Source organism: Mobula hypostoma, chromosome 8 (assembly GCF_963921235.1).
Source record: "Mobula hypostoma chromosome 8, sMobHyp1.1, whole genome shotgun sequence".
Classification (NCBI taxonomy): Eukaryota; Metazoa; Chordata; class Chondrichthyes; order Myliobatiformes; family Myliobatidae; genus Mobula; species Mobula hypostoma.
Genome location: NC_086104.1, coordinates 8,810,913 through 8,826,544, shown reverse-complemented (window position 1 = coordinate 8,826,544; position 15,632 = coordinate 8,810,913). Strand labels below are relative to the sequence as shown.

The following is a 15,632-nucleotide window of genomic DNA, read 5'->3' as shown; positions in this document are numbered from 1 at the left end:
TAAACCTGATTCTAAGAGTTTCACAGACACATACTTCTCCCCCCGCCAATGTGGCCTGAGCATTTTTGTATTTATCTAACCAAACTTTAATTTATTCTGTGCTTTGCTTCTCTGCATAAAGAAGCTAAAAGTGGAAAGGATTGTCAAATGTTAATGAAGTTTGAGTTTTAGTTTTTTAAAATTTACTCTAGAATATAAATGATTTTTTTTTTCAGGTTACTGCCTTAGCTCAGGTATCAAGTGCTGTCTCATATCTTGAAGGCAAGTTTCGCGATGGGATCCGTAGTAACTACACCCTGAGCCTCACAACATACGCACTAACTTTAGCCAAGAGTTATCTTGCAAAAGAAGCGCTCAATGAACTGAACCGGAGGGCAGACCAACAGGGTAAGACGGCGGAACAATTATTCCGAAATAAGAGTATTGTGTTTCTTTAGGTTGGAATGGTCTTTGGTTATGGCTAAAGAGTGACTGATGAAGGGTCTCAGCCTGAAACATCACTGCTTATTCCTCTCCATACATGCCTTCTGACCTGCTGAGTTCCTCCAGCACTTTTGTGTTGCTCTGGATCTCTAGCATCTGCAGAATCTCTTGTGTTCAGGACTGACTGAGAGTGTAGCTGTTAGCGCGATGATTTAGAGCACACTTCCTGCCAGATCAGGGTGCACTTCCTGGAAGAAGTTTGCACATTCTCCCCATGACTGCGTGGATTTCCTTCAGATGCTCTGGTTTCCTCCCACATTCCAAAGATGTACAAGCTAGGGTTAGTGAGATGTGGGCATGCTGGAAGCACCAAGACCCTTGAGGTCTGCCCCCAGATGCAAATGATGCATTTCTCTGTAGGTTTAAATGTAAATGTGACAAATAAAGCTAAAAAAAATTAAAATACTACACATACACTTCTATCAGGAATGCTTTCTGAATCCATTAAAAGGGTCAGACTGGAGTATTCAGTATTCAGTAGATTCAGTATTCAGTAGATTCAGTATTCAGTAGATAAGGCAGCATCTGTGGAGAAAGACCAGCTCGGTGGGCATCATGCTCGGTGTGGATGCCTTGGACTGAAGGGCCAGAATTGATACTTTATTGATTCAAAAACAGACTGACATGTCTATCCACAGCCTCCTCTACTGTAAAGATGAAGCCACACTCAGGTTGGAGGAACAACACCTTATATTCCGTCTGGGTAGCCGCCAACCTGATGGCATGAACATTGACTTCTCTAACTTCCGCTAATGCCCCACCTCCCCCTCGTACCCCATCCGTTATTTATATACACACATTCTTTCTCTCACTCTTCTTTTTCTCCCTCTGTCCCTCTGACTATACCCCTTGCCCATCCTCTGGGTTCCCCCCGCCTCCCCCTTTTCCTTCTCCCTGGGCCTCCTGTCCCATGATCCTCTCGTATCCCTTTTGCCAATCACCTGTCCAGTTCTTGGCTCCATCCCTCCCCCTTCTGTCTTCTCCTATCATTTTGGATCTCCCCCTCCCCCTCCCACTTTCAAATCTCTTACTCACTCTTCCTTCAGTTAGTCCTGACGAAGGGTCTCGGCCTGAAACGTCGACTGCACCTCTTCCTAGAGATGCTGCCTGGCCTGCTGCGTTCACCAGCAACTTTGATGTGTGTTGCTTGAATTTCCAGCACCTGCAGAATTCCTCGTGTTTGAGTCAATATTTTGGGTTGAGACCCTTCATCTGGATGGGGAGGATGGGAGGGGATTAGACAGTAGAAAGGTTCAGAATCAGAATCAGATTTATTAACATGTGTTGTGCAATTTGTCATTTTGTGGCAGCTGTGCAGTTCCATACATAAAATATACCATCAATTATAATAAAAATATTTAAAAAGGATAAATAGTACATCAAAAAGGGAGCAAAAACACTGCTCATGGGTTCGATGTCCATTCAGAAATCTGATGGCGGTGGGGAAGAAGCTGTTCCTCAAACACTGAGTGTGTGTCTTCATACTCCTGTACCTCCCCTCTGATGGTAGCAACAAGAGGAGAGCATGTACCGGCTGGTGCGAGTCCTTCACGATGGATACCGCCTTTCTGAGTCTTCACCTTTTGAAGACATCCTCGATGCTGGGAAGACTAGTACACAAGAAGAGCTGGCTGAGTCGACAATCCTTTGCAGCTTTTTTCAATTCTGTGCAGTGGCCCTTCATACGAGATGGTGACACAGCTGGTCAGAATGCTTTCAACTGTACATCTGTCGAAATTTGTTAGAGTCTTTGGTAACACGCCAAGTCTCCTCAAACACCTAATGAAATATAGTCGCTGTTGTACCTTCTTTGTAAATGCCTCGATATGTTGGCCCCAGGATAGATCTCCAGAGACGTGCAAGAGTCTTCTGAAATTTGTGAGAGTCTTACCAAGTCTTCTCAAACTCCTAATGAAATATAGTCACTGGCTAATAAAGCCATGAAGTCCTTGCTTTCTGAGTATCATTGTGTACATTTCTGGCTAGTGGAGACTATTTTCTTCATCAATCCTCTGAGCAAGTTTGATCAATTAGTAACAAAACAGAGGATGGTGTGAACACTCAGCAGGTCAGGCAACATCTGTGTTGAGAGAAACAGTCAGCATCTCAGGTCCACAAGCCTTAATGCAAATTGTTTTGTTAAATCTATCATGCCTTACTTAGAAGAAGAAGATCAGCTTTATTTGGCATAAGTCAACATCAAGGCATCTTGGTAGTACCAGTGGTTAGCGTGACACTATTACAGCTCGGGGAGTCGGAGATTGGAGTTCAATTTCGGCACCGTCAGTAAGGAGTTTGTACATTCCTTCCCATGAGCGCATGGGTTTCCTCTGGGTGCTCCAGTTTTCTCCCACAATCTAAAGGCCTACCGGTTAGTACGTTAATTGGTCATTGTAAATTGTCCAGTGACTAGTCTAGGGTTAAATAGGAGCGTTACTCCAGGAGGATCACAACCTTGCCGGAGAGCTGTGTTGGCTGGACTCGGGGCCCTGTGCTTTGGCTCTTGGTAGGGTCACCCATGCCAAATAGGTCAAAGGGTAGAGGCCAGACTAAGTGTATTCTACAGGTCCTCCAGATTCGGGGCTGCCCCAAGCGCCAGGTGGTGTAACAGGCAGTGAGTAAATAGGTGGGTTGCTAGGGTCGGTAGGCCGGAAGGGCCTGTTTCTTGCTGCGTCTCTAAATGAAAATCAATGCATTAGTTAACGTGTAATGTACCACAAGGAGTGCAGGACACATAGCAGAAGTGTTCACTTCAGATAAAGACCAGCTCATCATCTTAATAAGATAAAATCCTTGTTATTCTAAGCAGGGCTTCTGGAAAATATCTTTGCATTCATTTAGATTATGGCAGACAACAGGATTTCACAAACCAAGACAAAATATCTGGCATTCTGAAGTATGCGTGTGTGGTTTATGTAATTGGGTTATCAGATAAAAAGTGGTGAGCAGGGACGTTGAAACCGACAGTGAAATGCGTTGTTTATGTCAAATCAAATCTGCGAGGAGTGTGCTGGGGGAAGCTTACTGAGGATCACCATGCTTCCAACACCAACACAGCAAGGCCCACAACTCACTGACCTTAACCTTAATCCTACGACTAACCCTAACCCTTGGAATGTGGGAGGAAATTGGAGCACTTGGAGGAGGACATAGAAACTCCTTACAGACAGCCTGGGAGTTATTTCAAGTGTTAAGTGGCCTGGGTGTTGAACATGGGAGAAGGGAGAAGAGAGAGTGCCCGAGGAGGGGGAGGCCTTTGGCTCTGCTGACAGTGAGAAATACACTACATACAGAGTACATAGAGTGGAGGCTATGTGAATCATCAGTCATCTGATTTCTGAATCGACATTGAACCCATGAACACCACCTCACTTCTTTACTATTTCCTATTTTTGCACTGCTTATTTTATTTAACTATTTAATATATAGATATACACTTACTGTTGTTCACAGTTTTCCTTTTCTCTCTATTATCATGTGTTGAGGCAGCCCACAAATGTCACCAAGCTTCTGGAACGTAGCATGCCCACAGCTCGCTAACCCTAATCCATATTCTTAGGAATGTGGAGGGAAACCGCAGTACCCAGAGGGAACTCGTGTACTCATGGGGAGAACTTACAAACTCCTTACAAACAGGAATCAAACTCTGATCTTAAAAAGGGCTAATCGCTACACTACAGTGCTGTCCTGTCTACGCCACCCTTCAGACTTTATTCCCGGGACTGGGGATATCGGGAGCTTCCTTCTAAGCAATTCAGACTAAACATTCCTCCTTGTCCATTCCCTCAATCTCAGCTGGTGTAAAGTATTGGTCATCGCCCGTGAACAGACCTTCACGGTGGATGCGGGATGTCCTGTCGTCTGACATTGAGGTGGCTGCCTATGCTCTGCTGTCATACCTGAGGCAGAGCAGACTCTCGGAAGGCATCCCCGTCATGCAGTGGCTCAGTCAACGCAGGAACCATCTTGGGGGCTTCTCCTCCACCCAGGTACGCCCATCGCCTCTGCTCCCTGTGTGTTCTCATCGATATGGATGCAATAGACAAGAGGTATGCAGTGAGCAAAGTGGTCATTCTGGCATTCATAGCAAGAGGATTCGAGTACAGGAGCAGGGAGGTACTACTGCAGTTGTACAAGGCCTTGGTGAGACCACACCTGGAGTATTGTGTGCAGTTTTGGTCCCCTAATCTGAGGAAAGACATTCTTGCCATAGAGGGAGTACAAAGAAGGTTCTCCAGATTAATTCCTGGGATGGTAGGACTTTCATATGATGAAAGACTGGATCGACTAGGCTTATACTTGTTGGAATTTAGAAGATTAGGGGGGGATCTTATTGAAACGTATAAAATCCTAAAGGGATTGGACAGGCTAGATGCAGGAAGATTGTTCCCGATGTTGGGGAAGTCCAGAATGAGGGGTCACAGTCTGAGGATAAAGGGGAAGCCTTTTAGGATAGAGATGAGGAAAAACTTCTTCACACAGAGAGTGGTGAATCTGTGGAATTCTCTGCCACAGGAAACAGTTGAGGCCAGTTCATTGGCTATATTTAAGAGGGAGTTAGATATGGCCCTTGTGGCTAAAGGGATCAGGGGGTATGGAGGGAAGGCTGGTACAGGGTTCTGAGTTGGATGATCAGCCATGATCATACTGAATGGCGGTGCAGGCTCGAAGGGCCGAATGGCCTACTCCTGAACCTATTTTCTATGTTTCTATGTCATTTGTATCACTCCACCCATTTTGGCTCTCTGAATTCATGGTTAAAGTAGTCCCACCCCGCTGGTAGTTGAGGTTAGACAGATATGGGTTGTGTTCTGTGGAGCATCAGAGCTTGAGGGGAGACCTGATAGAGGTCTATAAATTGATGAGGGATATGGTCAGGGTAGAGAGTGTCTTTCTCATGGTGGAAATGACAAATATTACAAAGTCCAAAGTAAATTTATTATCAAAGTATGTAAATATAACCATATACAGCACTACCCTGAGATTCATAGCTACAATACTGGAGGGCATACAGTAACTTGAGGTGAGAGGGGGGAAGTTTAAAGGAGATGTGCATGGAGCACCCTGCCAGGGTTGGTGGTGGAGACAGGCACATTAGAGACATTTAGGAGAGTCTTAGGTAGGTTCATGGATGAAAGGAAAATGGAGGGCTCTGAAGGAGTGAAGGGTTAGGTTGATCTTAGAGTAGGTTAAGAAGTCAGCACAACATCGTGGGCCAAAGGGCCTGTACTGTGCTGTAGTGTTCTATGAGCAGGTAGTGTAATGGGTGACAGATGTAATAATCCAGATCTCATTAGGGAGCTTAATGTAAAGAAACGGTTAGGTGGCTGTGGTCATAATATGATTGAGAATTCATACTGCAATTTGAGAGGGAGAAGCATAACTCACATGTATCAGTATCACAATGGAATGAAGGGAATTACAGAGGCATGAGAGAGGAATTTGCCCGGGTGGATTGGAGGAGGATACTGGCAGGGATGACAGCAGAGCAGAGATGGCTGAAGTTTCTGGCAATAGATCGCAAGGCACAGGATAGATATGTCCCACAGAAGAAGTTGCCCTCAAGTGGCAGGGGTAGACAACCGTGGCTGACAAGGGAAGTTAAGGACTGCAAAACAGCCAAGGAAAAGGCGTACTAGGTAGAAAGGTTGAGTGGGAAGTTGGAATATTGGGAAGCTTTTAAAATCCAACAAAAGACAACTAAAAAAGCTATAAGAAGGGGAAAGATGAAATATGAGGGCATACTAGCCAATAATATAAAGTAAGGTGAGGTTAAAGTCTGTCCCGAGCCTTATAGGCTCATCAGGCTGGTGCTTATGCGGGTTTCCGTGGCATGAAGCGACTGAGAGTACGAGACTCCCCCCCACCTGGATAGGACGCCAGTCTATCACGAGGTTAATAATATAAAGCAGGATACTAAAAGATTTTTTCAGTTAGATAAAGAGTAAAAGGGAGGTGAGATTTAATATTGGACCACTGGAAAATAATGCTGGTGAGGTATTATTGGAGGACAAAGAAATGGCAGATGAACTTAATGGGTACTTTGCATCAGTCCTCACTGTGGAAGGCACTACCATTGTGCCTGAGGTCCGTAAGTGTCCAGGAGCAGCAGTGAGTGCCTTTGCTATTAGAAAGGAAATAATGCTAGGCAAACTCAAAGGTCTTAAGGTGTATAAGTCACCTGGACCAGATGGACTACATCCCAGAGTCCTGAAAGAGGTTGCTGGAGAGATAATGGATGCATTGATCATGATCTTTCAAGAATTACTTGATTCTGGCATGGTCCCAGAGGACCAGAAGATTGCAAATGTCACTCCACTGTTTAAGAAGGGAGGAAGGCAAACAAAAGGAAATTACAGGCCAGTTAGCCTAACATCAGTGATTGGAAAAGTGCTGGAGTCTATTACTAAGAATGAGATTTCGAGGTACTTGGAGACTAATGATAAAACAAGTCAAAATCAGCATGGTTTCTGTGAAGGGAAATCTTGCCCGACAAACCTGTTAGAGTTCCTTGAGGAACTAACAAGCAGGGTGGACAAAGAAGAGGCTGTGGATGTTATTTACTTGGATTTTCAGAAGGCATTTGATAAGGTGCTTAACAAAATAAAATCCTAAGGTGTCACAGGAAAGATATTGGCATAAATAGAGGAATGGCTGACAGGCAGGAGGCAGTGAGTGGGAATAAAAGGGGCCTTTTCTGGTTGGATGCCGGTGACTAGTGGTGTCCCTTGGGGGTCAGCGTTGGAACCGCTGCTTTTCACATTGGTTGTCAATGATTTGGATAATGGTATTGTTGGCTTTGTGGCAAAGTTTGTGGATGATACCAAGACAGGTGGAGGGGTAGGTCGTGCTGAGGAAGCAATGTGATTGCAGCACGACTTAGACAAATTGGAAGAATGGATAAAAAAGTGATTGATGGAGTACTGTATTGGAAAATGTATGATGATGCACTTTGGTAAAAGGAACAACAGTGTGGACTATTTTCTAAATGGGGAGAAAATTCAAACATCAGAGATACAGAGGGACTTAGGAGTCCTCATGCAAGACTCCCACAAGTTTAATTTACAGATTGAGTCTGCGGTGAAGAAAGCAAATACAATATTGACATTTATTTCAAGGGGAATAGAATATAAAAGCAAGGAGGTAATACTTAATCTTTGTAAGACACTAGTCAGGCTGTACTTGGAGTATTGTCAAGAGTTTTGGGCCCCGTATCTTGGAAGATGCATTATCATTGGAGAGAGTCCAGAGTAGGTTCAGAAGGATGATTCTAGGAATGAAGGGGTTAACATATGAGGAGCGTTTGGCAGCTTTGGGCCTGTACTCACTGGAACTTAGAAGAACGTGGGGGGATCTCATTGAAACCTAGTGAATGTTGAAAAGAACTAGATAGGGTGGATGTGGAGAGGACTTTTTCTATGGTGGGGGTATCCAGAACTAGAGGGCACAGCGTCAAAATTGATGGGCGATCTTTCAGAACAGAGGTAAGGAGGAAATTTTTATTTAGCCAGGGAGTAGTGAACTGCGGTGGAGACCAAGTCCATAGGTATATTTAAAGCCGAAGTTGATCGTTTCCTGATCAGTCAGGGAATCAAAGGACATGGCGAGAAGGCAGGTGTATGGGGTTGAGTGGGATCCGGGGTCAGCCGTGATGGAATGGTGGATAGACTCGGGCTAAATGGCCTAATTCTGTTCTACGTCATATAGTCTTATGCTTTTATGACACATATTATTCATAATAGAAACTGTTTTACAAAATTCACAAACACCATCATTGAGTTATTGTGTTCATTTAAGAGACAATGTTTGACACAATGATGTCAGTGTGAGGCAAATGCTTTTGGTTTGTTTAATGAAAGTCAAGAGCTGCGGCTTTTGTTAAAGCATATAAAATAACTCTTGCATGATTTATTCACAAAATCCTACAAATGTTCTACATTCGGAAGTGTTGTTTACAGAAAGTGGTAGGTGATTGGAAGACACTGTTGTAATGGAGACAAAATAGTCCTCATTCAGCCACAGAATTGTACCCATTTCTTTGCACTGTAATAATGTTATGCTAACCGCTATGCTACTGTTAAATTGTTCACATCTGTGTACTTCTGGAGGTGAGGAGAAACTCCCACATCTCCTTCTGATTGTGATCACTTACATCCGATCGCCCATTCCCCTCTGCTTCTCAACAAACAACCCCCATCTTCTCACCTTCTTCCCATCACCAAGGTTTATCATAGAACATAGAACACTAACGCACAATGCAGGCACTTTGGCCCACGATGTTGTGCTGACCTTTTAACCTTCTGCAAGGTCAATCCCCCACGTAGGCCTCTAGTTTTCTTTCTTCCATGTGCCTATCTAGCAGCCTCTAATGTATCTGCCTCCATCACCAACCCTGGCAGCACATTCTATACACCCATCTCTCTCTATCTAAAAAAAACTACCACTGACATCTCCCCTGGACCTTCCTCCAAGCACTTTAAAATTATGCCCTCTCATATTACCCATTTCCGCCCTGGGTAAAAGTCTCTGGCTGTCCACTCTATTTATGCTTCTTACCATCTTGTACACCTCTATCAAATCACTTCTCATCCTCCTTCACTCCAAAGAGAAAAGACATAGCTCTCTCAACTTTCCCTTACAAGACATACTCTCTAATCCAGGCAGCATCCTGGTAAATCTCCTCTGCACCTTCTCTAAAGCTTCCATGTTCTTATAATGAGGCAACTAGAGCTGAACACAATATTCCAACTGTGATCTACACAGAGTTTTGTAGACCTGCAATGCTATCTTATGGCCCTAGAACTCAAACATCAATGATTCTTTTCAACCCAAAACACTCAATTCTTTTCCTGGCACAGTTGCTGCCGCCTTGCTGAGTTCTTTCAGTTGATTGTTGCTTCAGTATCTGCTGTCTCTGTGCCCTCTTCTTCACCCTATCCAGAGTGCAAATTTACTCTCTGTTGGTTTTCTGAAAATCTCATTAATCTCAGTAATTTCAGTCAACCAAGTTGGTAGATGTGTGAAATTCTGGAGGGTGCTCGGAAGATAAACACAGCAGCTCTTTGACCTTATTTCATCCGGGGATTTTGTGGAGATCTTTCCCAGATTTGCTTACAGGGATGCCTGTTTTGCTCTTGATTCCAGGACACGGTAGTGGCACTCCAGGCTCTATCGCAGTTCGCGGCAGAGAATATTGCTCCTTCGACAGACCTGGAGGTGTCAATCAGCGGACCTGGGCTCCCTGACCCGGCAACCTTGACCATCTCCTCCACAAACATGTTCGTCCTGCAGAAAGTGGAGGTACCTACTGGAAGGATATCAATCAGATTGAAAGAGTGCAGAGAAAATTTACAAGGATACAAGGACTGGAGTTAAAGGGAGGACTTTTAAATCTTGGAGTGGAGGAGAATGAGGGGGAGATTTGATAGATCGATACAAAATAATGAGATAGGGTAAATGCTTTCTCACTGAGGTTGGGTGAGACTAGAGCTGGAGGTCACAGATTAAGGATGAAAGGTGAAATATTTAAGGGGAACGTGAGGGGGAACTTCTTCACTTAGAGGCTGTGGAATGAGTTATCAGCAAAAGTGGTGTATAATGGTTCGGTCACAAACAAGAGAAAAATCTGCAGATGCTGGAAATCCAAGCAACACACAGAAAGTGCTGGACAAACGCAGCAGGCCAGGCAACACCTATGGAAAAGAATACACTCAACACTTCAGGCTAAGATCCTTCATCAGGACACTTTGAGTCCTGATGAAGGGTCTTGGCCCTAAACGTCGACTGTTTACTCTTTTCCGTAGATGCTGCCTGGCCTGCTGAGTTCCTCCAGCATTGTGTGTGAATGCCGGTTCAGTTTCAACATTTAAGGTGGATAAGTACAGCTACCAGAGGCAGTGCTTCACAACTCAATAACTGGGCTTCAATCCTGACTTCCACTGCTGCCCACTGAAGTATTCCACATTCCCTCTGTGAGCATTCCCTTTTAGAGTCACAGAGCACCCGAGCACAGATACAGGCCCTTTGGCCCCAAGGAGTCTGTGTTGAACTATTACTCCCCCTAATCCTGTCAACCCGTACCATAGTCTGTCATACTCCTCCCATCCATGTACCTATCCAAACTTCTCTTAAAAGTTGCAATCAAACCTATATCCACCACTTGCGCTGGTAACTTGTTCCGCACTCTCACCACCCTCTGAGTGAAGAAGTTCCCCCCCATGCTCCCTTAAACATTTCACCTTTCACAATTAACCCATGAACTCTAGGTCCAGTCTCACTCAACCTCAGTGGAAAAAGCCTGTTTGTATTTACCCTATCAACACCCCTCATAAACCTGTTTAACCTCCCCCTATAAGTCAGTCCGTCTCAGATGGTTAGATAAATAGATAGATAGATAGACATACTTTATTGATCCCGAGGGAAATTGGGTTTCGTAACAGTTGTACCAACCAAGGATAGAGTATAAATATAGCAATATAAAACCATAATAATTAAATAATAATATGTAAATTATGCCAGATGGAAATAAGTCCAGAACCCGCCTATTGGCTCAGGGTGTCTGACCCTCCAAGGGAGGAGTTGTAAAGTTTGATGGCCACAGGCAGGAATGACTTCCTATGATGCTCTGTGCGCATCTCAGTGGAATGAGTCTCTGGCTGAATGTACTCCTGTGCCCAACCAGTACATTATGTAGTGGATGGGAGACATTGTCCAAGATGGCATGCAACTTGGACAGCATCCTCTTTTCAGACACCACCGTGAGAGAGTCCAGTTCCATCCCCACATCATCACTGGCCTTACGAATGAGTTTGTTGATTCTGTTGGTGTCTGCTTCAGTCTTCATTGTTGTGTAGTGTGGCAGGTTACTACACTGCTTGTCTTGTTCTTTTCTTGTACAGCTTGGCATTGAGCAGCCTCTGCGGGTGACGGTAACAGCAAAGGGTCAAGGCATGGCCATTTTTCAGGTACGGTTATTTCACTGCTAACAAAGAGATTCAAGATTTACGATTCACTAAGACATTGGTCGGACTGCACTAGGAGTATTGTGTGCAGTTTTGGGCCCCTTATCTAAGAAAGGCTGTGCTGGTATTGGAGAGGGTCCAGAGGAAGTTCACGAGACTGAAAGGGTTAACATATGAGAACATTTGTGGGCCCTGGGTCTGTTCCTACTGGAATTTAGAAGAATAAGGAGATCTCATTGAACCTATCAAATATTAAAAGATCAAGATAGACCCAAAGAGCTATGTTGGCCAAAGTCAGAGCTTTAGGGTCACCCATGCCAAACAAGTCAAAAGGTAAAGGCCAGACTAGGAGTGGTCCACCAGTCTTCCAGGTTCAGGGGGTCAGCTCAAGGCTAACAACACTGACTGGTCAAACAAAGCTGTTCTGTTAAGAGCAATGAAGAACACTTCTACATCTGAGTGTGGCAGTATTCCGGAGTCTCCACCCGGAACTTGCCTGACTGACAGTAGTGAAAACCAAGCTACTGACAGGAAGAAGGAAGCCCTGAACACCGCCAAGGATAGAGGACCTTCTTTGCTGCCCTAAACGACAGCAGCTTAATGGGTAGTAGATAGGTAGATAGAGTCAATGTGGAGAGGATGTTTCCTATAGAGGGGGAGTCTAAGACCAGCGAGCACATCCTCAGAATAAAAGGGTGTCCTGCTAGAATATAGAATGAGGAGGAGTTTCTTTAGCCAGAGGGTGGTGAATCTGTGGAATTCATTGCCACAAACATCTATGGAGGCATAGTTATTGGGTATATATGAAGCAGAAGTTGATAGGTTATTGATCAGTAAGAGCATCAAAAGTTACTTGTAGAAGGCAGGAGAGTGGGCTTAAGAGGATTAATAAATCAACCATGATGGGATGACAAAGCAGACTTGATGGGCTGAATGGCCTAATTCTGTTCCTATGTCTTATGGTCTTATGGTCTAATGACTGTGTGACTCTGTGTCCGTGCTGACCAATTGAATGCATGGTCACTGAGCACAAGTAGTTTCCCAGCTGAAGGTGTTAAGTCGCCTGAGAAGCCTACGGAGGAATGAATTGGAAGGAGAAAGGAAAAGTGTGCAGGGATCTGTTCTGTGTATGTTGTTACAGACCTATGACATGCAAATAGAAACCGACACTTCTGTCAGGAATGAACTAGACGTAATTCCAGAAAATAAAGGAAACCAGGAGCCTGATCCAAAGCAAGTCCTGTTCATTTCTCAGAATGAGGCACTTTTTGGCATTTGGTGCCTCTCCCTGGGTGCCCTAGGTTGACATTCACTGCTTGTCTGTTTTTTGTAAGTTCCTGTGAATGCCTGCATGAAAATGAATCTCATGGCAGTATATGGTATCATATACCTACCTTGATAATAAATTTAGAACATTGAAAAGTGTCTTATGATCTTATGGTCTTATGGATTCAAGATTCAAGGTTGTTTATTGACATTCTTCAGTACACAAGTGTAAAGGAGAACAAAGTGATTGTTTCTCCCGATCCAATGCAGCTTAAAAAACAATAAGCATAAATAACACAATAAAAAGGACGGAGAAACACAATAAGTAGAATGACTGAAGTCTCCTGGAATGATAAAGAGACTGTCCAGATGTTTGATTTGTAGAGAGCTATCAATCCTGTAATGTTCTCCCACAGCGTCCTTGGTACTTGCTTTCAGTTGATGAACACAACAGTAATCTTCCTGAGCAGGCAATGTGGCCAGCATTCAACTGCATGATGTTCAATTGCTACAGAACAGCAACCACCCACTACAGAAGATATTCACTCAGAGGCCACTTTATTAGGTAAACCTGTACACCTGCTCATTATTGCAAATATCTAATCAGCCAATCATGTGGCAGCAACTCAATGCATAAAAGCGTGCAGACATGGTCAAGAGGTTCAGTTGTTGTTCAGACCAAACATCAGAATGGGGAAGAGATGTGATCTAAGTGACTTTGACAGTGGAACGATTGGGTTGTTTGAGTATCTCAGAATCTCCTGCGACTTTCACGCACAACAGTCTCCAGAGTTTACAGAGATTTGTGCCAGAAACAAAAACATACAGTGACCGGCAGTTCTGTGGGTAAAAATGCCTTGTTAATGAGAGAGGTCAGAGGAGAATGGCCAGGTTGATTCAATCCGACAGAAAGGTGGCAGGAACTGGACTAACCACGTTACAACAATGGTGTGCAGAAGAGCATTTCTGAATGCACAGCACAGCAAACCTTAAAGCGGATGGGCTATAGCAGCAGAATACCATGGTTATGCACTCAATGGCCTTTACAGGAGGTACCTAATAAAGGGGACACTGTGTAGAACATAGAACAAAGAACAATATATCACAGCATTGGTCATTCGCCCATGGTGTGGTGCCAACATCCTCTTTTTTCATGTCCTTATGTTCTAGGATGTCAGCTTGTTCTAGGTGGTCCACACATTCATCAAGGTCCCTCTCACAAAACAAAGAAGCACAATAGAGTCCATGAAGTGATCCCCATACAACAAAGATGGTCAAACAGTCAGTGTGCAAAAGAGGAGCAAACAACAAAAAAATAAGCAAGTACTACACAGAACATAAACTGCAGAGCCCCTGAAGTGTGTTCGCAGCCATAAAGCCTGTTCAGCGCTGAGGTCAGTGCGTCCCGGCAAGATTCCTGCACCTTGTACCGATGGTAGTAATGAGACAGGTCAGGCTCTGTGATTTCAATCCAGCCTGACATTTCATTCTAGCCCAACGTCCACATAAGACGTAGGAGAAGAATTGGGCCATTCAGACCATCAAGTCTGCTCCACCATTTCATCATGGCTGATTTATTATCCCTCTCAACCCCATTCTCTTGTCTTCTCTCCATAACCTTTGACGCCCTGACTAATTAAGAACTGACTTGGCCTCCACAGCCAACTATGGCAATGAATTCCACAGATTCACTAACTACTGGCTAAAGAAATGTTTCCTCATCTCTGTTCTAAATGGACTTCCCTCTCTTCTGAGTCTGTGCCCTCTGATCCTAGACTCTCCAACTACTGGAAACATACTCACCATGTCCACTCTATCCAGGCCTTCCAATATTTGATAGGTTTCATTAAGATCCCCTGTACATTCTTCTAAGCTCCAGTGAGTACAGGCCCACAGCCATCATACACTCCTCATATGTTAACACTTTCATTGCTGTGATTATTCTCGTGACCAACTTCTGGACCCTCTCCAATGCTGGCACATCTTTTCTTAGATAAGGGACCCAGAACTGCTCATGATACTTCAAGTGCAGTCTGACCAAAGCCTTACATCCATGCTTCCATATTCTAGTCCTCTCAAAATGAATGTTAATATTGCGTTTGAATTCCTTATCATCGACTCAACATCCAAGTTAACCTTCAGTGAATCCTACACAAGGACTCCCAATTTCCTTTGCACCTTTGATTTAAGAATGTTTTCCCCAGTTAGAGAATAGTCTGCACCTTTATTCCTTCTACCAAAGTTCATGGCCATACACTTCCCTACACTATATTCTATCTGCAACTTACTTGCCCATTCTCACAATCTGTCCAAGTCAACACTATCTGCCAGTCCATTTATCTTTGTATCACCCACAAACTTGGCCACAAAGCTATCAATTCCGTCATCCAAGTCATTGAGATATAACATCACGGATCACTGTGGAACACCACTGGTCACTGGCAGCCAACCTGAAAAGACCTCCTCTAACACCACACCCTGCCATCATTATCATTGTTATGTGCCATGTCGTATACCATAGACGATCATGGTGACCATGAAAGTTCTTGAGCTGGCTAATTTTTCTACAGAAGTAGTTTGCCATTGCCTTCTTCTGGGCCGTGTCTTTACAAGATGGGTGACCTCAGCCATTATCAATACTCTTCAGAGATTGTCTGCCTGGCATCAGTGTTCACATAACCAGGATTTGTGATATGCACCAGTTGCTCATACGACCATCCACCACCTGCTCCCCAGGGTATCACGTGACCTTGATTGGGGGCTAAGCACATGTCTTAGATGCCCCTTTCCCAAGGATGACCTGTAGGTTTTCAGAGGGAAATAGCAACTTACACCTCCTTTGGTAGAGACCTATCATTAATGGCAGTGGCTGACAGAAACAATGTTTCAAAAGTGCTGAGAAGCCTCTGTGGGAGAGCTTTT

At 44.2% G+C, this 15,632-nt stretch overlaps 1 protein-coding gene across 1 annotated transcript in view; it reads left to right on the top strand.

Annotated features, from left to right (window-relative positions):
• The window catches only part of cd109 (CD109 molecule), a 265,250-nt gene that overhangs the window by 218,048 nt on the left and 31,570 nt on the right, over nucleotides 1-15,632 (top strand). The window contains exons 26-29 of the mRNA XM_063054966.1: nucleotides 216-387; nucleotides 4,279-4,472; nucleotides 9,628-9,783; nucleotides 11,382-11,447. Of these exons, the coding sequence (XP_062911036.1) occupies nucleotides 216-387; nucleotides 4,279-4,472; nucleotides 9,628-9,783; nucleotides 11,382-11,447 (588 nt within the window). The remainder of the gene's footprint in view (nucleotides 1-215; nucleotides 388-4,278; nucleotides 4,473-9,627; nucleotides 9,784-11,381; nucleotides 11,448-15,632) is intronic.